At 42.0% G+C, this 27,843-nt stretch overlaps 1 protein-coding gene across 1 annotated transcript; it reads left to right on the top strand.

Moving 5' to 3' along the window:
- The first annotated feature begins 5,385 nt into the window (after positions 1 to 5,385).
- Positions 5,386 to 12,602, top strand: eaf2 (ELL associated factor 2). Its single transcript, XM_005940087.2, has 6 exons — positions 5,386 to 5,592; positions 6,066 to 6,160; positions 6,501 to 6,637; positions 7,671 to 7,840; positions 9,038 to 9,265; positions 11,079 to 12,602. Exons 1-6 carry the CDS (start codon positions 5,490 to 5,492, stop codon positions 11,123 to 11,125), a joined length of 780 nt encoding a protein of 259 aa, XP_005940149.1. The 5' UTR covers positions 5,386 to 5,489; the 3' UTR covers positions 11,126 to 12,602.
- The last annotated feature ends 15,241 nt before the right edge of the window (positions 12,603 to 27,843 follow it).

Raw genomic sequence — 27,843 nt, 5'->3', positions numbered from 1 at the left:
GAAGCAACAGGGGATGCTCTGCTGCAGAATCAGTTGGTTCTATCAAGACAATATTAAATGTTAACAGGTTGAATATAATAATCATAGAGAAAGTATATACAGTGGTCCCTCATTTATTGCAGCAGGGGTTCTCAGAATAACTAGCCCCTGGCCACGCACTTCGTACACTGTTTTCCACATACACACATGAACATTAGTCACAGTTCTCACAAGTTGATTCTCAAAGTGCAAACCTTTGTAGATTGCAAAACGTAAAAGTATTATTATGCCGCGTTTTGTCTTTATCTGCCTGCCACTTTCGTGCGCCTTTTTCCCTACCGGTGCAGGTGTCTATTTCCGAATGAGGGTCATAGTTATGGGTGTTTTTGTGCTGTTTTTTCTATTGGACGTGATGGTTATCAAAACCAAACGTGATAAATTTGGCAAGCGCAGGAGACACGACACGGAGCAGATTCGTCAATCAGACTGCAGAATGCAATGCTGTACGGTGCAATAAAAAAATCAGCGAAAAAGCGAAGCAGTGACGGATGAGCGGGACCACTGTGTGCTGTTTATTAATAAACAAAATATATTCCTATATGACAACATGTATGAAGGCAGAACGGTATTTGTACATCAGTGGGAAATAGCGGTGGCTTACTAGCTTTTGTGCGGCTTCCCCGGGTCAGTCAAAAGTTTCAAAAGAGAAATGAATGAACTTACCAGGTTGCCCGATCTCTTCACATATCTTCCTCCAAGCTCGGTCCTTTATATTCCTGTCTCGGTACAGAAAGCAGCTGGTGTCGTACAGCTCCGAGTTGTTTGCTACGGCGTTGATTAGCCTTCCCTCCATTGAAGAATGAAGGGCTTTGGCTGGATCTGCCTCTTTGACCTAGGTCAGAGCCACGTCACCAGGCTCCTGATTAGTTGTCGCAGCGCGATTTGATGCTGGAGTTCAGATTTTTCCAACTCAAGCGGTAGACACGAAACGCGCATGCACAAAATGCAACACAAAAACTGACGCGCGTGGTTTTATTCGCAAGTCAAACGTGCCAGATGCGATGCTTTGACGCGTGTTTCACGCGTTTTTGCGTTTTCGGGACACAAATCTGCTTCTGAATTTTTGCGGGACCTGCAATCGTGTTCTAGGCATTCCAGTATCCAGCTGTGGGGCATTGATTCATAGGCCTTCTTGTAATCAATCCAGGCAGTGCACAGGTTGGTCAGTCTGGTCTTGCAGTCTCGGCTGACTGTTCTGTCTACCAGTAGCTGGTGTTTTGCGCCTCTGGTATTCTTGCCAATCCTTTCTGTGTCCCGCTCATGTATTGACCCATGTGCCTGTTCATCTTAGCCGATATGATGCCTGACAGGAGCTTCCATGTAGTACTGAGGCAGGTTATTGGTCGGTAGTTGGAGGGGACCGGTCCCTTCTTGGGGTCCTTGGGGATCAGGACCGTCCGACCTTCGGTTAGCCATTCCGGGTGTCTCTCGTTAACTAGCAGCTGGTTCATTTGTGCTGCCAGACTGCTCGTGGAGTGCAGTCAGCTTCTTTAGCCAGTAGGCGTGAACCATGTCGGGCCCTGGTGCTGTCCAACTCTTCATACTGGAGACCCTTCTTGGATTCTGTGTTGGTTACTGGACCCTGTTCAGGAGGTGCTATGGTCTGCCCTCAGATCCACTAGCCACTGAGCATTGCCGTTATGGGTTGCGTCCTTCTCCCATATGCTCTTCCAGTATTGCTCCGTCTCCAGCCTTGGTGGTGCTGTTCTCTTATTGTTCCCTTGCCACTGAGAGTACACCTTTGCTGGTTCTGTGGAGAACAGCTGGTTTATTCTCCTGCCTTCTATCTCTCTGGTGTACCTCCTCAAGCGGCTGGCCAAGGCTGTGAGTCTTTGCTTGGCAGTTTCCAAGGCCTCAGGTATGGACAGCTTGCTGTATTTCTTATGCACCTTCTTTGTCGCACCTTTCTGCAACTCCGTTAGTTGGCTAACCTCCCTCCGTGCTACTTTGATCTTGCCCTCTAGCCTCCTTCTCCATGGAGGGTACTGCCCCTTGTGGCTGTTCAACTTGTAGCCAAGCATCTCACTGATCACTGCTGCCGTATTGTAGATCAGCTTGTTAGTTCGGTAACGTGGTGTAGGTATTCCGTAGTGCTGCATTAACATCATCTAGCAGACCTTCTGAGGGTACTTCACGTAATCTTGGTAACCGGCTACGGGGATCCAGGTTTCAAGCTTGACCATGATACTATCTTTCAGGTCAGTTCCTCTCGCACTCAATGATCCTTCTCCTATCGCACTTGGGGCTTTGTACCCAATCTCGGGTGGGGGTGATGATATCTCCCCCCTGACCTGGCGTCCTGACTCCCCCTTGCCGTAGCATTTATGTTGTACCTCGTCAATCTTTCGAATGTTGGAACACTGAGCTACTAGTTGTTTCGCCGTCATTGTGGATGTTGGATATCGAAGAATCCATAGGTCCCTCATCCTATTCATGTAACCCATTCTGCCAGGGTTACTTGCGTAGTAGCATTCCAACAACGCCCTGTTTTCGTGTCTTCTCGGCATCAGTGGGCAGGATGGCATCTTGTAGGCATCTTGTGTGTGTGTGTGTATGTATAAACATGACAGCACAGCTTAGGTTAGCAAAGTTGCATCTGAATAAACCACAAGATTATTGGAACAAAGGACAGACAAGACTAAAGTGGAGATGTTTGTTATCAGCATGAACACATCATAGAAACTGCGTGCATGGTGGTGGAAATGTCATGGTTTGGGGCTTGTTTTGCAGGCACAGGACCTGGAGACCTTGCAGTCACAAAGTCAGTCATGAACTCCTCTGTATAGCAAAATGTGAGTCCATCTGTCCAACAGCTAAAGATTCGTCCAAACCGGGTCATACAGCGGGACATCGATCCCAAGAACAACAGCAAATCTACAACAGAATGACTGAAAAAGAAAAGAATCAAGATGTCCAGACCTCAACTCATCTAAAATGCTGTTGTAGGTCCTTAAGAGAGCTGTGTATGAACAAATGGCCTCAAATCTCAATAAACTGAAGCAATTATGTAAAGAGGAGTGAATCAAAATTCCTCTGCAACAATGTAAGACTCTCACTTCAGGAATCACTTCAAGTTATTGCTGCTAAAGGTGGTTCTGCAAGCTGGTGATTAATGGGGTTTAATCTTTGTTTTTCATAGAATTCTGTGAAAACTTTCTTTTCCATGACTGTATATCTAATTTGAAATTCTTACAGCGCATACTGTTATTATTTCACCTTCTTCTTTTTTTTACCCAGTCAAAGCTTTTATTGAGATCAAAATCATATTATCAAGAAAGATGCTGCAAAAAGCGCTTCCTCGTAATATGTATAACACAAACAAGAGAAAGCGAGAGCCAAAGAAAGCCGTCACACTGCAGTAATTCACAGATAATAAGACGTGTCTCAAACTATACATCAGCATAAAAACAAAAGGAGTATATGATAAGTCTGTAGCTGTGATCAAAGGTACATTTCACCCGAAGGATACAGAATGAAGGTTAACATCGCTGTATTTATGCTGAAGCTGTGATCATTTAGGTTGTATTGTTGCCTTTGCAGTTTCAAAAACGATTGTGCGAGCTGTGCACTATGAGAAAAGTGGAATGGGCGTCCCATTTCCTTTACTGCAGAATAATCACTTCTAGTCATTAAAAAACCTGAATGCTTAATTGTGCTTAGTTTTTCACGTGTTTCAGGAGTTTCCCAAAAGGTGGATTATATAATCAGATGTAATAATGTATTAAATGTGAACTTTATTGATGATGTGAAGGTCTGAAAATGTGATTGCTAAAGTTACTTAGATAGATTTATCTGTGCCGTTTGCGGATGTATCCACAGCCTTCTGGATTTGGCTTACATCAAGTTGTGGTGTCTTGTAACCGAATCAGGTTTGTTTAGCTGGCACAATAATAAAACCTTTGCTAATTTATTATTTTTGCACTGTTATGAGGTTGAACATTTAATTGTATGTACCCAACAAGCCTGTACCCATAGTACATAGCTTTGGTTGAGCTTGTATCCCACCCCCACTCCCTTGCAGAGTGTTGCTGTCATCTCTTTCACCACTGCCACTGGCTTACAACCTGCAGCAACTCTCTATTGTGGCTCAGCCGCTGTATTGTGAACTTGCAGATTGTTGCTTGGAAACAGTGAACCTTACCTCGCAGAGTCCAGGGGCAACCCCCACAGTAACTGATATCACCAGAGGACAGCTGCTGTTTACCTCCATCCATGGAGACAGACTTATGCTGGTATCTTTTTCACATGGGATACAGATACAAAGTAACTGAACTGCTTTACTTCTGCAATCCGTTTGTGGTTAATTTTCAAGTATAGATAAGACTGAAAAAGATTGCCTAAAATAACATGATAATGTTTAACTATTTTACAATTTTTATACTCTAACTGTAATACCACGCTGAAGAGATAACTATTTAGTCCCACTGCTGTCTCAATTTCCTCTCTTATTCCACTCCCCACCACCCAAACACCAGCTTGCATATATATATGTTGTCCAACGTGGATAAGAAAAACCATGCTGTGACCAGTTGGTGAAAATGCATTGGTGTAATCATTCCAATTGACTTAGATGCTGATCCTTTAATGTTTGAAGGCAGCAGAGCATATGGCCTTTGTAAAAACGCAGGCACGGCAGGAATTAGGAGGCTTAGGAGTCATTAACAGTTTAGAGAACAGAAAAGGAGATTTTCACTGACACAAGGTTCAGAGAGCTCAGGCCCCCTGAAGCCTGTGGAGCTTGAAACTCCAATCAGTAAGTGCCAGGGCTTTCTGACACATTGTTTCAGTTATCCAGCTAATAGCTCCCGTGATGCTGCTAATTTAGCATACAAGGTACTGGGTAAGTGCTGAAATGCAAATATTTACTTTGTTAAACAGAAAAACAGGTTAAAAACAACATCGAAACTTATAAAGTTAACATATTAAAAATAAGCAGTAGGAATTCGTGTTTTGTTTTACATGTGGACTGCATTTTAAGCAACCTCAGAGTAAACCCTGCAATATGTTTCACTATTAAAGCACCACAGCAATAAATTTGAAATAATTACCATCAATTATTTAGCATACTCGTCCACAGTCTGTCTAGCCTGGGACAAGATGAGTAGATATTTACAATATTTTTTTCCTTTAAAAACTACTAAAAGTTAGCGAATAATTTAATCGAATTATAGTTAAACAACATAGATTTGGAAACACTCAGATTTCTACAGTCATTGCTCGGAACTGAGTGGCCGTTCTTTCACTGATTCTGCCCTGTCGTCAAAATCTTGATTGGCCTGAACCAATCAGAAAATGAAACACTTCGCTTGACGAATCATGACGAACAGTACTTTTGAAGGGGCGGGACTTAAAGTGCCAATGAGCTGGCCGAAATGCTGTTGCTGTACATGGTTATCGGATAAAAAAGAGCAAGCGGAAACTCAAAGTTTACAGCTCATGAAACTCACAGAATGAATGGAACGGCTTACTCCAACTTTGACAATCAAGAACATGTGCTGAAATTGGGAGAAACGTTTGAGAAACACCCTAAAAGTGCCTATCACACAGTGCGATGTAAGTGGTGGTTTCACTCGTTTGGTTTTGTGATCGCTAACCGTAGCATGCTAGTTAGCTCATTAGCTGAAGATCCGAAAACAGCTGTTTGGTGTGTAGCCAGTTTAGCAGCTTCGTCAGTTCGTAGCTGTCGACTTACTGGTGAGACATGCTTGTAAAAGTATGTAGTAAGTTAACTCTGAGATATACGTAGACTTTAAGCTCTGAGTTGTCAATATGCTAGATAATGTTAGCCCAGCTTAAGTCTGTGCAACACTACCACCTGCTGGTGCCGTTACCCCACTGCAGCACTGTCAAATACATCCGTGGTTTACGTTTACAAATTCAGCAATGTCACTGTCATTATTAGAACATTGTACACATTGTTATATGTGATGTACATATACATTGTTTACGTATGTGTTATTTTACAAAATCTTGATTTTCGTTTGCGTTTTAAAAAAAAAAAATGTTGTTGTTTTTAATTGCCACAGATGACTTCAAGCCAGCATCCATTGATACCTCATGTGAGGGGGAGCTCGAAGTGGGCAAAGGAGAGCAAGTCACTATTACGTTGCCTAATTTAGAGGTTAGTGTCTGGTGCTCCAGACCTTTACACTGCAAGACATAAATGTGGATTTCAGTGGTGGATTATGGTGCAATCTTGTTTCAAGACCTCTTCTGGAGCTCATGTTTTTAACTTGGATGAGTGTTTGCAATCCACAATAGATCTCAACTGTTGCTAATCTCAACTTTCTGTGTGTGTGTGTGAGAGAGAGAGAGAGGAGCAACAAAATTTTCAGCTTTGTGGTTTAAATTTTTGACAGATTTTTTGAGAAATTGTTAAAATATTCTCTGAAAAAATAGCATAATAGTACTGTGACATCTAGCTTAAATACATACATACTTACATTTATTTTGCTTTTTAGGGTTCCAGTGCTCCTGTAACGGTCTTCAAGGGATCCAAGAGGCCTTACATGAAAGAGTGCATCCTCATTGTAAACCATGACACAGGAGAGTACAGACTCGAGAAGCTCAACAGCAACATAGCTGTGAAAAAGACGAGGTGGGGTTAAAAAGAAGTAGCACACTAATCTAAAGTGGTATTTCATTTAACCTTGCAAATTTGTGTGGCAAAAAAATTTGAAAGAATGAAAGGTAGGGCTTCCGTGATTAGTCGACTAGTCACAATTACGTCGACTAATAAAATCGTCAATGACTAATTTAATAGTCCTTCATTTCCCCAGATTTGAAGGGTGGGTCAGGTGTATACTTCGTGGCCCAACCTATCCCAGAATTCATAGCGCGGCCCAGCTTAGTTTCCAACAATGGCGGTAGCTAGTTAGTTTTAATATTACTCTTATTATTCTTTCTGGGTCACAAAATAAGCGTTTAACATATTTTCAGGCGAGAATGTAGCTGTGTAAACCTCAAATATCTGCTCAGTTTATTAAGACATCACATATTTTCAAAAGCGCTCCGACGTTTTTGGAGACGTCTGTTCCCCACTAGCTCGATAGCTAGCGGGGGCAAGGCTCACTAGAACCCGTGAGAACACCGGACTCGCGGCAAATTGTTTTCAAACCCACCGCCGTCTTTCGCTACTCAGGTTAAACATGATATTTAAGTCACTTAGATAATTTAAAAATGTTATTGTTTGGCTTTTTTCAGTATTTTATTTGTTCCTGAGTAAATCGGTTTGGCTGAATAAACGTCAAGCTAGATAGCAAGGAGCAGACGGCTGAGTTTATTAAACTTCACCGAAACAATCTGCAAATTTCATTAAAATTTAATAAACTATCATCTTGTCTTTATTTTTAGTTAGCACATACCTTAAACTCTTAAAGCTGTAAGCTAATGATAGTTATATAAGAGCAGATGCATGCTGGTGCAGTAAGCTGTACGTTTTACAACCAATAGATGCATGATCTGATTAGTCGACTAATCGCAAAAATAATCGGTGACTAGTCGACGATCAAAATAATCGTTTGTGGCAGCCCTAACGAAAGGTTAGTTATCAACATTTTTAAAAAAAGAAAAAAAAAAACGTATTAAAAGCTCCTGCGTGTCCGTGTTTGCCTGTTCTTGTGGATTTTCAGGGCTGAAGGTAGCAGTAAGATTCATTCTCGACTGGAGCAGCAGACCAGTCGTCTGGGCCAGCAGATGAGGAGTAATAACAGCAGCAGTAACAAAACCCCAGCCAGCACTAAAAGTTCTCCACCAAAAGAGAAGACTTCCCCAGCATCCCCAATGGATGACATCGAGAGAGGTAACATGGAGTCACACTTGGTGTGTTTAACTGATGACATCCACATCTGTATCATTTTTATTGGGTTCGGCAGAAGAAGACTCATCTTTTCTCATAGACAAATTAGTCGTCATATCTTGAAGTCTTATGCAGAAATGTTTAAGGATGGGAATTGATAAGAATTTAACGATTCCAATTCCATTATTAATATCACTTATTGATTCAGTTCTCATTGGCTCATTGTCACCACCCTCTCTAAGCAGCATATCAAAGATATTACACATATTACACACAACACTTTTTTTTTTAAAGTGTGGGTGAGCATTCACTCAGCTTTAACATCACTCTCAGTTCTTGGCTAGCTAAGTAATGTCCATATCCACACTGCAGACTGCGCCATTATTTTTCTCCTCCAGCACACGAACTGAAATCAGCCGATTGTAGCGAGAGTGCAAGAGCCGATAAGCAGGATTGATACGCAGGCAGACTTAGGATTTCCAGGACTTGGTCTACTGGGAACCCATTCTCTAGAAGAACCAGTTCTTGATTCCGATCCCTAGAAATATCAGACATATTCACAAACATTCTGTCACTTTGCTGCTCTTGTTTGCACATTTGCACGTGCACTTTGTTGTCTGCTGTCTGATAACAAAAAAAAAAAAAAAGTCTTCCTTAGTTTTTTTTTGTTAATTTATGTTGTAATTTATGTTAGGTCAGTCTGTCTTGTCTCTGCTAGCCAGCTAACTAGGCCTCTTAGTTAGCTAGTTTAGTGTTTTCTGTTAATTTATGTTGTAAATTTATGTTGCATGTAGCACCTTGGTTCCTGGAGGAACGTTGTTTCGCCTCACTGTGTATTGTTAAACTGTATATGGTTGAAGTGACAATAAAGCCGACTTGACTTGACTTGAAACACATTTTCTAGTTATGAAGTCACATTGGATGTGATCCAAAATAAACCTGTAGCTTGTCAGAGTTTTATGGAGATACACTAAAGTAGCATGCTTTCCCTGGCAGAGGACATTAGAACATGAAATGATTTTCTGATATATTTGTTTTGGATATTTCTGCATTTTTGGGGCTGGACAAAAGGTGGAATAAAAGACTGCCTGTATTTATTTTACACTTGGGACATACAGGTGATGTTCCAGCCTTGAAATTGGAAAGGGAACCAAGATCATTTTAACACCCTTGTCTTTTTTTTCTTTCTCCCCCCCCCAGAACTGATGGCCGAGGCTCGAGTCATGGATCAGATGAGCAGCAGTGACAGCTCCTCAGACTCTAACAGCTCGTCGTCCTCCAGCAGCGACGACAGCTCCAGCAGCAGCGATTCAGAAGATGAACGTACTTCCACGGCACCCTCAGTCAACCACAGCATGCCTATCATCACCAGCACCGACTCCAACAGCCACCACCACGAGAGTGGAGGAGGACTCATGAACACGCTCAGTGAGTAACCCCCTCAGCTTCATCTAAGTTAGACGGACGTCATCTTTACATGAAAGTCGATACCACCTGGTTGCTCCTAAGTTAAAGTTGTCACCATAAATATGAACACATGAATCATACGCACCACAGAGCTGAAAGATTAGTTTTCCATTATAACATGTAAGGGCAGGTTCTCTCTTTAGTGGCAGTTCTCATTATTGCCACCCAGTGTGAAAGCAGTTGGAGCTCTTAAGCTCCATCCACATGTCAGTCAGTTCACATAGCTTTGTAGTTGACGGTTATTAAAGCGTCTGGCTAACTGGATAACCCTGCAGCTAGAGCTGGGCGATAGAACGATATGTATTGCGAAATAACTTTTTCTCGATAGAAAGATTAAACTATTCTGATAGGCCTCATCTCTCTTGTCCTCTTTAAAAAAAAAAAAAAAAGAAGAAAAAAAAAGAACAACGAATCCAAATTAAGTAGCGCAGAGTGGAAACAATCACAGCCGCAGCATCACGTCACATGACTTGTTACGTACAGCACAAGTGCTAAGCCGCACATGTGTATTTGTTTGGGAAGCAGCCAGCCGCCGTGCTGCCCGGGTAATGGAGGAAATGAGTGTGAAAAATCAACCGAGCGTGACCGAAGGTTACCGAAGAGAAAACAGATGATGGTTCCAATGCCGGAGAGATTGTCGAACGGAAGAGCCATAGAAGTTCCGTAGTGTGAAGGTATTTCGGCTATTTCAAGTCTGACAAAAACAGAGTAGCGTGCACTGTAAATTGTGCCGGAAGCAAGTCTGGTAATACAATAAAGCGGTGCAGCTCAGTCTCTGACTGCAAGCGCTAATTCGTCATTCGGCTTTTGTCAGAATAAAGTAACTGTTAAAACTGTTTGAAAAGCTCAGCTATACAACAAGGAGAGACTGAGAATTTCCTTTTAGTTCTCAGTTTATTTGATATTGACAAAAGTTAGTTTTGTCTGTTCTTCTGTAAAACAAACTAAGATTTATTTTTAGAATTAATATTTTGTTTCTAAGTGGAATTGACAATTTAGTCTGTTTCGTTTGTTCTATTTTGAAACTTAAACGCTTTAGCGGCTGCCTTTTGTGTAGTTTGCAATATTTGCCTTTATTTATCCGAAAAAGTCTCATGTTCCTTAAGTTACATCTACCCTGTTGAACTTATTATGGGAAATAAATATTTCAATAAAAACAAGCTGCTGATTATTTCACATTTTACTTGTGAGCAACGGCACATTTAAATCTTACAAATATAGTTATTTGGCTTATATCGTGATCGATATCGTTATCGCCTGAAATGGAAAAAAAAACCCTATCGTGATATGAAAACAATTTATATCGCCCAGCTCTACCTGCAGCGTATTTCCACCATCGACTGTATTCATTACTCACATTAGTAGCTGCTTCACGCACTCTATTCAGTGTTGTTTTGTCCTTTTTTTTTCTTTACACCTGTCTTGTCTTTGGCTTTTGTGGTCAGAATTATGGGATGTGTCAAACACATTTTGGTTTTCCAAGATAATCTCTGTAAATTCTCCGTAGGTTTCTCTTGTTCGTGTGTTTCCTTTATCTGTTTATTCATTTCTATTAGTCTGATTATTCGTAATTTTTTTAAGTGTTTAATTGTATGATTTCTTTCACCTCCAAAGTTATAAACTACTGTTGTAGTAATTGAATAATAAAAGGGAGAGGTGAAACAAACCAAACTGTACCATACAAAAGTGATGCAGAGACCCTGTGCAAAGAGTAAACTGAGCTTTAGCGACACATGTATATAATCTTAACTTGCTGTCTGTCCGTCTGCTGCAGAAAATGACCTTCAGCTGAGTGAATCAGGCAGTGAAAGTGACGACTGAACAGCAGGAGGACACGTCTGCCCGTTCGCAGATCTCAGGAGCATTTACAGTGAGGAGTGAAGGAGCCAGTCACAGACCTGTCAGTGTCCTGCTTCCATGAATATGGAACAGTCTTCTCTACATATCAAATGTAATGTGCTGCTTCTCTGCCAGAAATCAGTTTTTATGTCACATGTGTTGCTTTATATTTGTGTGTGAAGAGATGCCTTAGTTGAGAGCGCTGTGATGTCATTAATGTGAGAGAAGCTGTAACATATGATGTGCACTCTGTGATGGATCTCACTGGATGCCTCTTTGTAGTTAAACCGACCGAGAAAATGTGATTGGCAGGATGACGGTGGTCTTCATGTAATCGTCTTAAACAATAACTTGGCTTCCTCAATTCAGCTTAGAAACATAAAAAACTTTAGTTGTGCTTGGATAAGATATAAGTTGATGGCTTCAGGTCCGTCTCAGCTGCTTAGGTTTGTTTTATTAGAGACATATCTGTGTTAACAGAAATGAAAGCCACGCTGCTTCAGTTACATTGAGCCTTTTATTTTGGTTTACTTAAACTTTTTTTTTTGTAATTTAAAGTTACATTAATTACTTTATTGTTTGGGCCATCACACAAAGAATGCAAGTCTAATGCATACAACTCCACGCTTTGCTTCTTAACTCCTGAGAAATAGGCCAGACTATCAAAACATGGGCTGAAAGATGCTAAAATGCTCCATGGAGCAGAACTGAAAAGGTAGGTGATGATTATCTGTAGCTCAGACCACTTTGCATTGCACTAGTCATGTATTCATTGTTAAAATAAATAATGGTTATTGCAGCCTGAAGTAGTAGGACGTCTCCAAAACCTTGTGGATCATGATGATTTAGTATACAGCTGGGTATTATTTCAGGCAAAGTAGTCCACTATGTAGTTGGCTGACTCAGAGTCATGCTTTGTAGCTTTAAACCTGCAATACTTGAATCTTTATATCTCTAAATATACTCGACCAATGATTACTTGCTTATATTTTATATTTACCAACTAGCAACTGGAAGTACGAGTAAATAGTGAGTGTGAGTCTTAAAGAACTTCATGTGCCTTGTGTTGTTTCCTTCCGCCTTTTATAACATGGGGCTTCCTCATCACTGCTGAGCTGTCGCTACAAGCAACAAGCTGCTGTTTATGGTCCAGAATGTCTCTGGCATCCCTGCTGACTGATAGATATAATGAGAGAGAAATATAGAGAAATTCAGTTGCATGTTTAGTCTAAAGGAGAGAGAGAATTGTTCGAGAACAATTATACAAAAATAAAGATTTTAATGCTTTCCTGTGCTTTGGCGTCAATTTTCATTCATGTGACTGCAACGTCTGTAGCTCTTTGTGCTTTGGCGTTTACTCCATATTTAAGTGTTGCTGATCAGACCAGGTGACCTTTTGCATTGACTTGCTGCCATATGATTGGGTGATTAAAGGTTTAAGTTGTCAACGACAAGTGTACCTAATAAAGTGATGTGAGTTATTATTTTACTGAGATCCTTCCTTGTAGAAAGCTATCTGTTACACTGTTAGGTGTATTACTTGTATGATAGGTATTTGCATTGCATAGTAAAGTATTACCACAGAGCCAGCAGCAATGCTCCACCTTTCTAAAGGCATAGATGACTATTTTCTCCAATCAGCCATTACGAACATGGCGAGTGTTTTCTGTCGTAGTAAATTCTAGGTTTTCCCTTCAGTGTGATATAAGTAAACTCCAGCATGTGGAAAGAATTTCAAAGTGAATTCCTTTCTGTGGCTCGTAGAAAGAGTATGTGTTAAAACACGTATAGTTTTCATAACTGTTATGGCAGAGAGCAGACGTATGTTTTTGGTTCAAGTGCGCACACAACTCTACATAAAAGATTAAGATCACGGGTAATTTCTCTGTTGACAGACTGGGTGATAGATTAAAGTTGAAAACCATGAATTATTGTGAACAAGTAGAAAATAGAAACGGCAGCATTGATTTAAGCAGATCTGATTTAAAAATATATATATTTTCACTACTAAAAATATTTATTCTTGATTGCTGACAGCTATTCCAAAATAGTTCATTGTAGTTAGTTCAATAGTTCTACACCATACGTTTTGTCCTTGCTGTAGAAGGAAGAAAAAAACTTTATTTACCTGCACATGGGAGGAAAAACTCATTTTTTTCAGAGACCATCTGCCACGGAGTAAGGAAAGCGTGGGGAGAGTAGAGATTACAACAGAAAAATAAACACTTGTTCCGTCAGTTGGACCATTAATTGCAGATAAGAAACGTGCAGCTGCAGAGCCAGCGATACCTGCAGAGCTATACAGGGAAAGCCAGGACAGAGACAAAAAGCAGAAACTACAAGAGAGAATAGAGTTAAAGGTAATTACACGCCGTGATGGAATATAACTGGACGATGAGGGAAAGGGGAGAGCAAATTGCTTAAGGCCTAAATTCCAATTAATGTGCATGTGTCAGTGCACTTTTTGACCAGATTTGTAATTAAAACTTTGTATTTGGGCCTTCAGGAGCTGCAGATTTGAAAATAGAGTTATGTTCACCAACGTAGCTAATTCGATTAAAGTAGCTGCACAATTATTCAACTTCTGCACCAATGTTAACTTTCTTTAAAGCAAAATCTGGATAATTTAGGAAACACGTCTTTTTGAGCCTCTGGGACTAGATGCACAACACTTTGAAGCTGTTAACATACCACCTGCATACAAGGATCCTCCCATACATTCTGTGAATAGGATGAACTTTGACTGTCAAAGGGTTCATGTGGCAATAGCACTGTGGAGCACACCTAGTGCCTTTGGCATAAATGCCTCTTGGCATTGAAAGTCAGAAAGTTGACACTGAGCACTGATGAAAGGTAAAAGATTAGATAAATAACACTATTGTGAAGATGGACATTTCATGTCCTTGAACAACTGGAGAGGAAATACAATCTCTTCAATAATACAGTTTTATGTTATTTGCAGTTGCAATCTTTTCTCAGAGCAAATATAGGCCATGAAATAGAGGGACTCGTTCAGCAGGTGGATTTAAACATAGCATCAATGGAATATCTTTTATTCAATTCAATTCAATTTTATGTATATAGCGCCAAATCAAAACAAAAGTCGCCTCAAGGCGCTTCATAGATACAGAGAAAAACCCAACAATCATATGACCCCCTATGAGCAGGCACTTTGGCAACAGTGGGAAGGAAAAACTCCCTTTTAACAGGAAGAAACCTTCGGCAGAACCAGGCTCAGGGAGGGGCGGGGCCATCTGCTGCGACCGGTTGGGGTGAGAGAAGAAAAAGATTAGATAAAAAAGCTTCACCAGAGCTTTTTATCAGATTTATTCCTTCAATAGTTATTCAATACCAATTTTAATTGCATATTGAGACTTGTTCATTAAAGCTTTCTTCTTTAATTGTACCTCACACCACAGAAATGACATCTACCCAATCTTGAAGTCTCTACCTTTTAAGAGTGATAGAGATATTTTACCTGGCTTTGTACAAAGGTGCCCCCGTTCTAGTATGACCTCTGAGGTACAGTGGCTTGCAAAAGTATTCGGCCCCCTTAAACTTTTCCACATTTTGTCACATTACAGCCACAAACATGAATCAATTTTATTGGAATTCCATGTGAAAGACCAACACAAAGTGGTGCACACGTGAGAAGTGGAACGAAAATCAGACATGATTCCAAACATTTTTTACAAATAAATAACTGCAAAGTGGGGTGTGCGTAATTATTCAGCCCCCTGAGTCAATACTTTGTAGAACCACCTTTTGCTGCAATTACAGCTGCCAGTCTTTTAGGGTATGTCTCTACCAGCTTTGCACATCTAGAGACTGAAATCTTTGCCCATTCTTCTTTGCAAAACAGCTCCAGCTCAGTCAGATTAGATGGGCAGCGTTTGTGAACAGCACTTTTCAGATCTTGCCACAGATTCTCGATTGGATTTAGATCTGGACTTTGACTGGGCCATTCTAACACATGTTTTGTTTTAAACCGTTCCATTGTTGCCCTGGCTTTATGTTTAGGGTCATTGTCCTGCTGGAAGGTGACCCTCCGCCCCAGTCTCAAGTCTTTTGCTGACTCCAAGAGGTTTTCTTCCAAGATTGCCCTGTATTTGGCTCCATCCATCGTCCCATCAACTCTGACCAGCTTCTCTGTCCCTGCTGAAGAGAAGCACCCCCCGAGCATGATGCTGCCACCACCATATTTGACAGTGGGGATGGTGTGTTCAGAGTGATGTGCAGTGTTAGTTTTGGCCAAAAGGTTCCATTTTGGTCTCATCTGACCAGAGCACCTTCTTCCACGTGTTTGCTGTGTCCCCCACATGACTTGTGGCAAACTGCAAACGGGACTTCTTATGGTTTTCTGTTAACAATGGCTTTCTTCTTGCCGCTCTTCCATAAAGGCCAACTTTGTGCAGTGCACGACTGATAGTTGTCCTATGGACAAATTCCCCCACCTGAGCTGTAGATCTCTGCAGCTCGTCCAGAGTCACCATGGGCCTCTTGGCTGCATTTCTGATCAGCGCTCTCCTTGTTCGGCCTGTGAATTTAGGTGGACGGCCTGGTCTTGGTAGGTTTATAGCTGTTCCATACTCCTTCCATTTCTGAATGATCACTTGAACAGTGCTCCGTGGGATGTTCAAGGCTTGGGAAATCTTTTTGTAGCCTAAGCCTTCTTTAAATTTCTCAACAACTTTATCCCTGATGTGTTCTTTGGACTTCATAGTGTTGTTGCTCCCAATATTCTCTTAGACAACCTCTGAGGCCGTCACAGAGCAGCTGTATTTGTACTGACATTAGATCACACACAGGTGCACTCTATTTAGTCATTGGCACTCATCAGGCAATGTCTACAGCGGGGGTGGGCAACTCCAGGCCTCGAGGGCCGATGTCCCTGCATGTTTTAGATGTGTCCTTGAACCAACACAGCTGATCTAAATGGCTAAATTAGGTCCTCAACATGTCCTGAAGTTCTCCAGAGGCCTGGTAACGAACTAATCATGTGATTCAGGTGTGTTGACCCAAGGTGAGATCTAAAACCTGCAGGACAGCGGCCCTCGGGGCCTGGAATTGCCCACCCCTGGTCTATGGGCAACTGACTGCACTCAGACCAAAGGGGGCTGAATAATTACCACACCCCACTTTTCAGTTATTTATTTGTAAAAAATGTTTGGAATCATGTATGATTTTCCACTTCTCACGTGTACACCAGTTTGTATTGGTCTTTCACGTGGAATTCCAAAAAAAATTGATTCATGTTTGTGGCTGTAATGTGACAAAATGTGGAAAAGTTCAAGGGGGCCGAATACTTTTGCAAGCGACTGTACATTAACTCATATCATGGGAATCACTGTTCCTTCAGATCCTGAACTGAGTTTACTAGGAAATGTGACAAAGGTCAGTGGATCTGTAAGCAAACACCAAGCAAAGTTAATAGAAGTCTATTTATAGCAGATGGACCTCAGAAATGAAGAGTTGTAATCATTTGAACAAAGGCCAAAAAACAGATATGATGTATTTTTGAACATCTTGCAGCTCTAGTATACAGGTGCAGTATTATCTGAGATTTCCAGCTATGTTACCTGACATGTGGTAATTGCTTTTTTGTTGTTTTATTGATGTGTCTGCATTGTTTTAATTTTGCTTAATCTTTTGTTTCATTTCCTTTTGTGTGTGTGTGTGTGTGTGTGTGTGTGTGTGTGTGTACCCAGATAGCAAGGAGACATTGAAACAATGTTTAGTCAATATCAGGTCATTCTATTGAATCAATGTTGAAATCTGACGGTAACGTCACTCTAGCACCCTTTTTTAATGTTGAAGCAGCGTCAGATTCTGATATTGAATCACTGTTGAATTCTGATGTTGATTTTCCATCACTTTTGCACCCTTGGTTACTATTGAAATAACAATAAAGTCATGATTAAAAATCAGTACTTAACAGGTATTTGTAAAAAAAAAAAACTGCTGCAAATTACCAGCAATACTTAAGACAATTGTGTATGATTCACAAATATATGCATATATGCATTTTATTTAAATAGTGTTAAAAGTAGTAGTGAAAAAGGGATATAAGCTTTAGGTTTGTGGTGTGTTGTGTTTTTCTTTTTGGGGGGGGGGGGGGCGGTGGGGAGACCGGGGATAGTTGTAACATTTTTGACATTTCTGTCTGTAAATTGGAGCTCTTTTAAGGTAGTGGATTCAAAATGTAATGCAAAGTATTTACATGTCTCGGCTATTAAATAGTGCAGCTATTTTCTCTGCAGCACAATTACCCATTGCATGGTATGGCCTCAAACACAAAGAGTGAAATGTTACAATTAACCCCATAGTCTGGGTTAGTTGTAACATATCCTGGGGTGAAATGTAACACAATGAAATAAGGGTACTAACAAAACATTAACATGTAATCTTTGTTTATTCAACACATGAATGCACTTAGAGCCATTTATGTAGCTGTGTGTGTGTGACAGAATGCAGAAATCTAGCTTTTGAACATATTCCAACCCCCCAAAAAAGACAATTATGGAATTTTCTGCAACTGAATATTTCATTAATTTTGGTTGGTCTTCCTTGAGTTTGGCCTCATTGGCTCAGTGGGCATTATAACCTACAACTCTTGCACCAATTTTGAACATAACAATGAAGCTGAAAAAATGTAGTTGTTCACCAGCATCGCAATTCCATTACTTTTTATCATGGCTTACCTTGGTGTGGTTTGCAAAGTGCTTCAGAAAGATGAGGAAATCTGTTTCTTGCACCCATCCTGATTTATTTCCACTACCAGTACTTCCTACTGGTCCATCTCTGACACAGTGGTCTGCATAATGTATGTGTGGGAACACAAACAGTGGAGGAATTGTGTTGCCAATGGCATTAACCACATATACAAATGCGACCAGTGAACCTCTCTCTGCTGATGTCGTTGCCCCAACTTGTTTAATATAAGTTAAAGTAATAGTGTGGTAAGTTGTAACATCTGCATTATTGTTACAACTAACCCAGACTGTTGCTGTTACAACTGACCCAGACTCCTATAGCCATGAACTAGCTAACATTACAGCCAACGGCTAAAACATTAGCACTAAAGACCTACACAGAATATATCCCCATAGACATACAAATAACATAATTTAAGTTTGATGAGTTTAACTGCAAAGCAGATAATGCTATTAGAAATTGAAATAAAGTAGAAAAACTTACTTTTTGGCATACAAATTACTTTTTTTCATGTTAAATTGTCTGTGTTTGACAAAATGTGCTGATTTTTCACATGTGATAGCAGAACTGAATTGGGCATGCACAGGATGAGTCACATCATTTGAAACTTAGCCCTGATTGGAGAAATTGGAAGTGTTACAACTGACCCACGTTACAACTATCCCCGGTCTCCCCTATTCATTAGTTTGAACAAAACAGGTAATTCTTCTAACTTTAAAATGTAAAGTTTAAAAATGTTTTGTCACATTTTTTATAATAATTGCAAAGCATTTAAGTCAAAATAACTATAAATTGAAAAACACAGACTAGGCTTCTCTATACTTCCACTGATGATGGAGGCGCTGGGTTAAACATTATGACTTTGTTACCAAGTAGAACTCAAACATCCCTAAACATTAAAAGTAGTGAATAAACTTGAATGGCATTTTTGAGGTTTACATACACTCAGCACACTGTGGATAAGAACAACATTCTCTAAACGTTTGCAAACTTCTGCAGCTTTAAAGTAAAAAACGGAAATCAATAATCTTCGCCTTTGCTAGGCAGTCTTGCTTCAATATGTTGTTTTGTAACTTTTTTGTTGATTGTTTTTTAACACATTTTTAGCGCTGTGCTCATGTTTGGTTTTATACAGAAGGCTATATGCACCCAAATAATGCGACAATAAAAACATATAGGCATGAGCCTGACTAACCAGTTATTATTATTAATAACTCCGAACTAATTATTGTTACGGTTATTATAATAATAATAATAATAATAATTATTATTATTATTATTATTATTATTATTAGGTTTCCTGTTGCAATATTTTCAATTTGTGCCAAGTCAAATACTTTTAATTTATAAAGGCCATTTGAAAACGTGTAGAGTTGACTCACAGTGGTTCCAGAAGAGGCAGGTGACTCGGAAGTACGAAGAAAACGTAGTAATAATTAAAAACAGGAGGAAGAGGGCAATGTTGGGGCGGTTATCTGTCTTTCTTAGGTTCCTTAGGTAACACTGTAGCTAACAGACAACAGCAACAACAACAACAAAAGCTGGTATGTCTGGGTGGGCAAAACTCTGCCGTCTGATCCGACCCACCCTCACCACAGTGAGCCGTCATTTGTGAGCCGCGGTCAAGCCAGCCGCCTCCTATCCGCCGCATAAATTTCCTTGCGCTTTTACACCAGTCTTTACGGTAGCGCCTTTTCGCACGCGCGCGAACAGTCGCATGCGCATGCGCGAGCACAAATTACAATGTAACAGCCCGATACAGTCAATACAATTATGGAAATGTCAGAAATTCATTAAAAATCATCCTGAGTAGTTGACCTTAGGCCGGGTGTGGGCTTCACCTCTTCTGTGACTTGGCGCCTGTTTGTCATGGGCTGCCATTGTTCCTAATCGGATGCCAGGCGGCGAACTTGCATTGGGTTCATTACGGGTCCTCACCTCGCGTCTCCAGTGTGCTGTCAGATTGTGTCGCTCCGGCTGGGTTGCGGGTGTCGCCGGTCCCTGCCGGCCTCCGCGACGCCCCGGTCGCGGGCTCCGGCTTGCGTCGTGTGTTCCGCCTGCTACTCAGGTATCTATCTGGAACTATAGCGCCAAAAACGTCTGGGTACCCACATGTATAGATATCCTGTGTATATAGGCAGCAATTCGGGAAAATACTGTCGCCGATGACCGGACTATAGCGACCCGACCGTGGCTGAAGGTAACCTAGGGTCTCATCGTTATTGTACCTTGAACGCGTCCAAACCGGAAGTGCCACATTTAATAACCTGTGGCGCTCTAACCGCTTCAGTGCTGTGTCTTTCCGGATTATCCGATTTTGGTTCGAAGGATTTCGTACCCATTAACAGGTTGAGACTTTGCAGTTGGTGCAGGAGTATTCACAATTGAATTGAGGTGTAAGCTATATATATATTATTGTGCGTAGGTGGAGGGAGGTAGTGAGTAGTCGGTGTTTACCAAAGGAAAGGAAAGTCTTTTGGGACCGCGAGGAATATAAGGATCAGGCTTTGCTTTTTTTTTAGGGGGTGTATGGTTATGACCGTGTTAAATATTATGCTTAACGGTTTAATGCATAGAAAGGCTGAAAAGTAATGGTTGTTATGTTGAAAGGGAGATAATGGAGGAGGAGAATTGGGCAAAGCGGATACGTGGTATGTTTCTTGCTAGGGTCTTGAGTATATAAGGATAGGTACTGTGTTAAGTGGAGAATTAAAAAGTAAAGGAGAAATTAGGGATACAACAAGGGTGGGAGCTGGGTTGCTGGTTTGAGGCATTCATTTACGGCTTCTGATAGGGAGGAGTCAAAAAAGGTGACCTTTATAGGACCGAGGGGGGGGCTGATGATGAGCAATCTTCGGTCTTTAATGTCGAACGGTGGTATTGGGCCGCACCGGGTGATGACATGGGAAGCAAGGCAGAGCTGATGTAGAAGGCACATATGGACTAGCCGACGTTTTTGCTGGGTGTGGCCTGTCGGAGGAAGCTAGTGGTGAACGAGGACGTGACCAGGGCGCGAACTTGACCCTTCGCACTATTATACTGAAGCGGCATGTTTTTTCTGTGTTGGGTGGGCTTTCCTAGCTTCTCGGTTGTTTTAGTTTTTTTCGGGGTGTGTATGTTTTCTGGGTTGGAGTTTAATTTGATTTGGAAGCGGGTGTATGATGTTCTATGTTTTTCATGTTTTTTATGATAGAGTCCTAGGGAAGATATTACTTAATTATATTAAAAACCTAAGATGGGGATAATTAATGAAGCACATTGCAGTACCGGTTGGCAGGCCAAAAAGTGGTGAAATGGTTTTGGGTAAATTTGAGTGGATGAAAAGGTGTTGTTATTGGACACAATCACTATGGATATAACACAGGATGCTTATATTTGAGTGATTGAGGGATCACGTTGCTGATTGAGATAGAAAAATCGAACTAGTTGGTTTTTTTAGTACACAATTGTGACGTTAGGTATATAAGGAGGGGATTTAAAGATTGGGTTGTGGATTTCTTATCTCAGGGACGCAATAATCTTAAACGACGAGGTTTAGGAGGATCTAATTTGTATGAGAGTAGGTTATCCACATTTTGTAAATTAGATTTTCTCGTAATTATTCTCAAGATTTTTGTTTCTTTTTGATTGTTCGGGTATCTTTTCTTGTGGGCGGTTTTCATTTAGAGTTTATCGATGTATTGGTGTTTTTAGATTGTGTTCTGTATATATTATAGTGGGTCTCTCGCCCATCACCCCAGTCATCCGTATTCTTTCTCGCTATGATTTGTAATAAATTTTCTATTTTCCCAATTATTTTTGTCTCCGTGTTGTTTTTATGAATTCCCAATCTTAGGTTTTTAAATTAGTTTTTTAGGCCTTTAATAAACATGAAAATGAATAAAATTTAAATAAACCTCCCCCAAAAACAACAAACTAAAACAACAAACTAAAACAACAAACAAAACATTTTTAATAGTGATGCATGGCTTGCGCTAGCTTTCGGCGATGTTGTGCCTTCTTCAGGCTGTGCTCATGCATCGGTGGCCAAATTCAAATAAAGGGAGACTTCTCTCTGCCCCTCCTTTTATAGGTTTTTTTTGACTCCTCCCTACGGTGCTTTGTGTTTTTCCCTTTTTGGTTTTTCTTTTTAATTCTCTTACTCTACTTTCTTTGGCTTAACCCTATCCTTTCCCTTTCCTTTCTCCTTTCCTACCCTTACTTTGCCTTCTGTTTCCTTTGGCTCCTAATTCCTGCTTCCTTTCCTTTGGCTTACATACCCTCCTTACCTAATTATTTTTGTTTATTCTTTGTGTCTTGGCACTGAGGTTAAGGTTAGGGCTTCACCATGGATGGGGCTAGGGTTAGGGCCAGGATTGTGGCTGGTTGGGGTTAGGATCAGGATCCTGGGGTGGGGATAGTGGTATTGGGGCCGAATTGACATAGGGGATAAAATTTTGGGTCCAGATTTGGGGTCAGAGATAATTGAGGGTGGGGGGCAACAAAGCAGGGTCCGTAAGTGGCTTCGGCAGTAGGCCTCGGTCAATCTGGTGAACCAGCGGGTACACGGCAGGCACTGGCTGGTTAGGTAAGGGGAAATGAAGCTCTCTTTAATTTTATATCTATCTTACTCTTTCTTTTTCTCTTCTTATTTTTGTTTGGTTGTTCGGCTGCTGGTGTGAACGGGTTTTTGGTTTTTGACATATTATTTTCCTTCCGTTATTTGTTCTTCGTCTGTTAACTGGTTCTGTTCTGTTTTTCAGTAGTTGTTTCTTGTCTTGTCTAGGTTGTGTTTGTGTATTCAGTTTTTCGTGTTGTACTGTTTTGTTGTGTTCCATCGGTCTTGTTCTTTGTCCGTGTGCCTGAGTTGTGTCTTTGTTCCAGTCTGTGTTATGTTTCTGTTTCTTTGCCGTATGTCTGTGTTTGGGTGCTCTGGTTTTGCCCTTTCTTGTCTCTTTCGTGCTTTGGCTGTGTTTCTCTGTTCCATTCCCTGATGAATAGATGTATTTCCGCTGTGTTCTCTGTGTCTGGGTGGCTCTCGTTTTCCTCGCTGTGTGTTTGTCCTTTTCTGTTCGTTTGTTTTTGCGTTGTTGTACGTTTGCTTCTCTTTTGCGTCTCCTTCCGGCCTTTTTTGACGTTCGTCTGTTCCGGCGTTGCTTTGGTTTTCTGCTGCCGTCCCTCCTCTTTCTTCTCTCTTCGGCGCGCTCGCGCGCCGCGCCGCGCGCGCTTTCTACTATCTGCGCGGCGGCGTATCTTCTTGCGCGGAGAGCGCTTTCTCGGAGCGGCGATTTTTCGCGGGCGCGTATCTTCTTGCGCCGCTTACTTCTGCGGCGGCGCGTCTCTTGCGGCGGTCGCTTCTATTGGCGGTATATTCTTGTTGAGCGCGCTATCGGGTGTCTCTGGGTGCAATGCCTTTACCGTATGGCTTGTTTTGGCTCTTGCTACGCAGCGGTTAATGTTGTTCACTTTCTCTTCCTGCGTTGTGGTTGTTGCTTGCCACTTTCCATTGATTTGCTGCCCGTTTCCCCTTGGACCTTCTCTTTACCATCCTTTGTTCTCCTTTCCGTTCATCATTTGTTGACATTTTGTGGTTGTATTTGTGCTGCTCCTTTTGCTGCACGGGCCCATTGGCGCGTGCGGGCTTGTCCGGCTGCGTCCGTTTTTTGTTTTTATTTGAGATGATGATATTTCGTGGTAGGTCAGCGCCTGGCCCTATAGATGTCGTCGTTTCTTCATTTCCGTTTCCCGGCCGGGATGTGGCCATGTTTTGAGCATACCCGAACCTTTTCCAGTTCTTTCTTCTTGTCGACTTGTTTTAGCGCTTCTCAGTGTTTCGGGAGTTCAGCCTGACAAGCAAGTCTCAGGGCTTTAGCCCCCTTGCCACCGGCTCATCCGGGCCATCGTTCTGTGCCATTTGGTGGTTAGTCCACCCCCTCGGTGTTTCCGCGTTGTGGCATCTGCTCTGGCTTATTATCTTTTGACCGTTTTGCCGCCCTTTTGGCACCTCCTTGTTTTGCTATTCTTCTTGTTGACTTTGGTGCTTTGGCTGGGACTTTGTTGCGGGCAGCTATGTCGCTCTTCCTCCGCTTGCTGTAAGTGCGTCCTTCATGTCAGTCTCTGACCTAAGCCCTCTTCTCTAATCTTATCAGTGTGTCTTCTCTCCCTGATTTTTCCGACGTAATTTTCTATGCTTGCTTCTGGAGTCTGCTTAGTTTTTCTCTTGGTTTCAGGTGGGGGCAATGGGGCTTCGAGCTTGCTCCGGTGCTGCACCCCCGTCTCTCTATGCCTCTCCTAGCGGTGGTGTCGCTTTTCTCTGCGAGTGACTGGTGCAGGCGCCACGTAGGAGCCGGGCGTGTGGTCAGATGCCTGTCTGCGCGGCCTTAGTGTTTTGCCGGTTAGGCCCACTCCCTCAATGCTGTTGTTAAATTCTCCTTTTCGGACCCTCTGCCTGGTCCTCTCTTTCAGATGCTTGGATCCCGCCGCCCAGACGGAATCTGCTGTGTATTGTTCTTGTCCTTGTGATTTTTTCCACTGCGCCCTCACTTTTCTGTTGTGTCATTCGTAGCCGCCGACTGCTTTTTTTTTGGTTTGACCTGCTTACAGCCCGCTATTGTGGTCTATTGCGCCTGTCTTGACTGCGTTCTTTTTCCAGTGTTAGTGCTTCTCCTACACTCTCTCGCGCGCGTTGGGTCGGTTATCCGTATGCATCTTTCCCCGATGCACGTTCTGGTTAGCGTTGGTGGTGTTACTTTTTTCGCTAGTTTTACCTCGGTACCTGGCTGATGGCGTCGCTCCCTCCGCATTGCTTTCTTCTTTCCCGCACTTCCTTTACCGTGCGTTGTGGCTTGGTCCTGCACGGCACATCCAGGATCGCGTCGCGTCGGTGCCCCGGCGGGTGGTTTTCCGCTCTGCCCTGTTGTATGTGCATTCACGTACACCCTGAAGGTTTCCAGGTCGTTGGCAGTGTCCGGTTAGTGCGTGGACCCGTTTCCCGGTCCGCACCACCACAGGGTATACAGGGAGTGCAGAATTATTAGGCAAATGAGTATTTTGTCCACATCATCCTCTTCATGCATGTTGTCTTACTCCAAGCTGTATAGGCTCGAAAGCCTACTACCAATTAAGCATATTAGGTGATGTGCATCTCTGTAATGAGAAGGGGTGTGGTCTAATGACATCAACACCCTATATCAGGTGTGCATAATTATTAGGCAACGTCCTTTCCTTTGGCAAAATGGGTCAAAAGAAGGACTTGACAGGCTCAGAAAAGTCAAAAATAGTGAGATATCTTGCAGAGGGATGCAGCAGTCTCAAAATTGCAAAGCTTCTGAAGCGTGATCATCGAACAATCAAGCGTTTCATTCAAAATAGTCAACAGGGTCGCAAGAAGCGTGTGGAAAAACCAAGGCGCAAAATAACTGCCCATGAACTGAGAAAAGTCAAGCGTGCAGCTGCCAAGATGCCACTTGCCACCAGTTTGGCCATATTTCAGAGCTGCAACATCACTGGAGTGCCCAAAAGCACAAGGTGTGCAATACTCAGAGACATGGCCAAGGTAAGAAAGGCTGAAAGACGACCACCACTGAACAAGACACACAAGCTGAAACGTCAAGACTGGGCCAAGAAATATCTCAAGACTGGTTTTTCTAAGGTTTTATGGACTGATGAAATGAGAGTGAGTCTTGATGGGCCAGATGGATGGGCCCGTGGCTGGATTGGTAAAGGGCAGAGAGCTCCAGTCCGACTCAGACGCCAGCAAGGTGGAGGTGGAGTACTGGTTTGGGCTGGTATCATCAAAGATGAGCTTGTGGGGCCTTTTCGGGTTGAGGATGGAGTCAAGCTCAACTCCCAGTCCTACTGCCAGTTTCTGGAAGACACCTTCTTCAAGCAGTGGTACAGGAAGAAGTCTGCATCCTTCAAGAAAAACATGATTTTCATGCAGGACAATGCTCCATCACACGCGTCCAAGTACTCCACAGCGTGGCTGGCAAGAAAGGGTATAAAAGAAGAAAAACTAATGACATGGCCACCTTGTTCACCTGATCTGAACCCCATTGAGAACCTGTGGTCCATCATCAAATGTGAGATTTACAAGGAGGGAAAACAGTACACCTCTCTGAACAGTGTCTGGGAGGCTGTGGTTGCTGCTGCATGCAATGTTGATGGTGAACAGATCAAAACACTGACAGAATCCATGGATGGCAGGCTTTTGAGTGTCCTTGCAAAGAAAGGTGGCTATATTGGTCGCTGATTTGTTTTTGTTTTGTTTTTGAATGTCAGAAATGTATATTTGTGAATGTGGAGATGTTATATTGGTTTCACTGGTAAAAATAAATAATTGAAATGGGTATATATTTGTTTTTTTGTTAAGTTGCCTAATAATTATGCACAGTAATAGTCACCTGGCAGACCGTGGGGATGTGTGGGGAAGGAGGACCCAGGCGCGGTGCTCTATGTATAAACAGTGTGTTTATTTACAGTGTGCAACAAAGTAACAATAAATCCCCGTGTTTTCCCAGACTCCCGTGTTGTGTCTCTCCGTGAATAGTCCGTGTCTTTGTGCTCTCCGCTCCCGTGTCAGCACCCCCCGGTGCTCGCTGCTCTCGTGTCTTCCACGCTCCTCCTGTGGGAAACAATAGACGCAGCCGTCAGGACACATACAACTGCGGGCATACACGCACACTAACTTAACTGAACAGAAGACTAACGTGGAGTCTCATGCAATGATCCCGCGTCGGTGGGAGCTCCAAGACTCTCTTAAGTAGCTCCCCCGACGAGGCCTGATCAGCAGCAGGTGTGTGGCTTCGGGTGTGGCCAGTCCCCTTGCAGGGCCACACCCTCCAGGCCTGACGCCGCCTATAAACAAGTGCTCAGCCACCCACACACACACATATACACAAGCACAGGGAAGGGGGAGCAACACCAAAATACACAACAATAATAATATAATACATAACTGCTCAGGGACCTTGGGCCACTCAGTCCCAGGACCCTACAGTAATCCGGTTGTTCAGTGATGACGCGACGAATCCTACTTCCGGGTCTAAAGTAGTCTGCGTTTAATATGGCTTTTGTGTTGTTAACATGTTTAATGTTATGTATTTTCTTCTATTTGATCTCAAAAAGCTCCTAAAACAGTCAGTGATCACTGTTGACCTCCCTCGGCTTTTATTACCACTAATCATTTATTTAAGCTCAGTTTTTAAAACCTTAGGATGTAACTACAGCCCAGCCCATGCAGCAGTATATGAATGACTAACCTCGTATTGTGGATGGATTATCTCAGTTGTTCTCCTGGCTGAAGTTTGGTCCTTTTACAGCATCCTGCCATGCGATTACATTTGTTCCTGACCACCGAGAACACTCACGTTAACTTTTATCGAGTGGAAAAAAAGTTAGCTTGTTTATATTATGCTAACATAGCTGTGTCGCTAGCGGTCACGTAGCACATCATTATATACCAGCTAGCCCAACTTCAGTAACCCTACAAACGTCACTGCTGTTTAGTTTTCTGTCTTCATTTATGCTGGAAGTGATAACAGAGCTGTACGTCTTAATTTGTTTCGGAAATCCCTCAGTCAGAACATGGTATTTAGATGGAAACTAGCGAGCTAACTTCCTGCTAACTTCTAACTCCGTTAAATTTAATAAATTCGGTTTTCATGGATGCCTGGATGTTAAACTTAATTGTTACACCTGGTAGAGCAGAACGCTGATCATTTTATTAAAGATGAAAGACAGTTTTTTCAACTCTCAGTATGATAGTGATCGTTTGATTTGGGACCTGCAGTGGAGTTTGGCCCAGACATGTAATAGTCACCTGCACACACAGATATCCCCCTAAAATAGCTAAAACTAAAAACAAACTAAAAACTACTTCCAAAAACATTCAGCTTTGATATTAATGAGTTTTTTGGGTTCATTGAGAACATGGTTGTTGTTCAATAATAACATTATTCCTCAAAAATACAACTTGCCTAATAATTCTGCACTCCCTGTACTAGAGA

This window comes from Haplochromis burtoni, unplaced genomic scaffold, assembly GCF_018398535.1.
Source record: "Haplochromis burtoni strain Fernald_Lab_line unplaced genomic scaffold, NCSU_Asbu1 Contig_275, whole genome shotgun sequence".
Taxonomy (NCBI): domain Eukaryota; kingdom Metazoa; phylum Chordata; class Actinopteri; order Cichliformes; family Cichlidae; genus Haplochromis; species Haplochromis burtoni.
The sequence above is the reverse complement of the archived record's forward strand: the minus strand, read 5'-3'. Positions and strand labels throughout refer to the sequence as shown.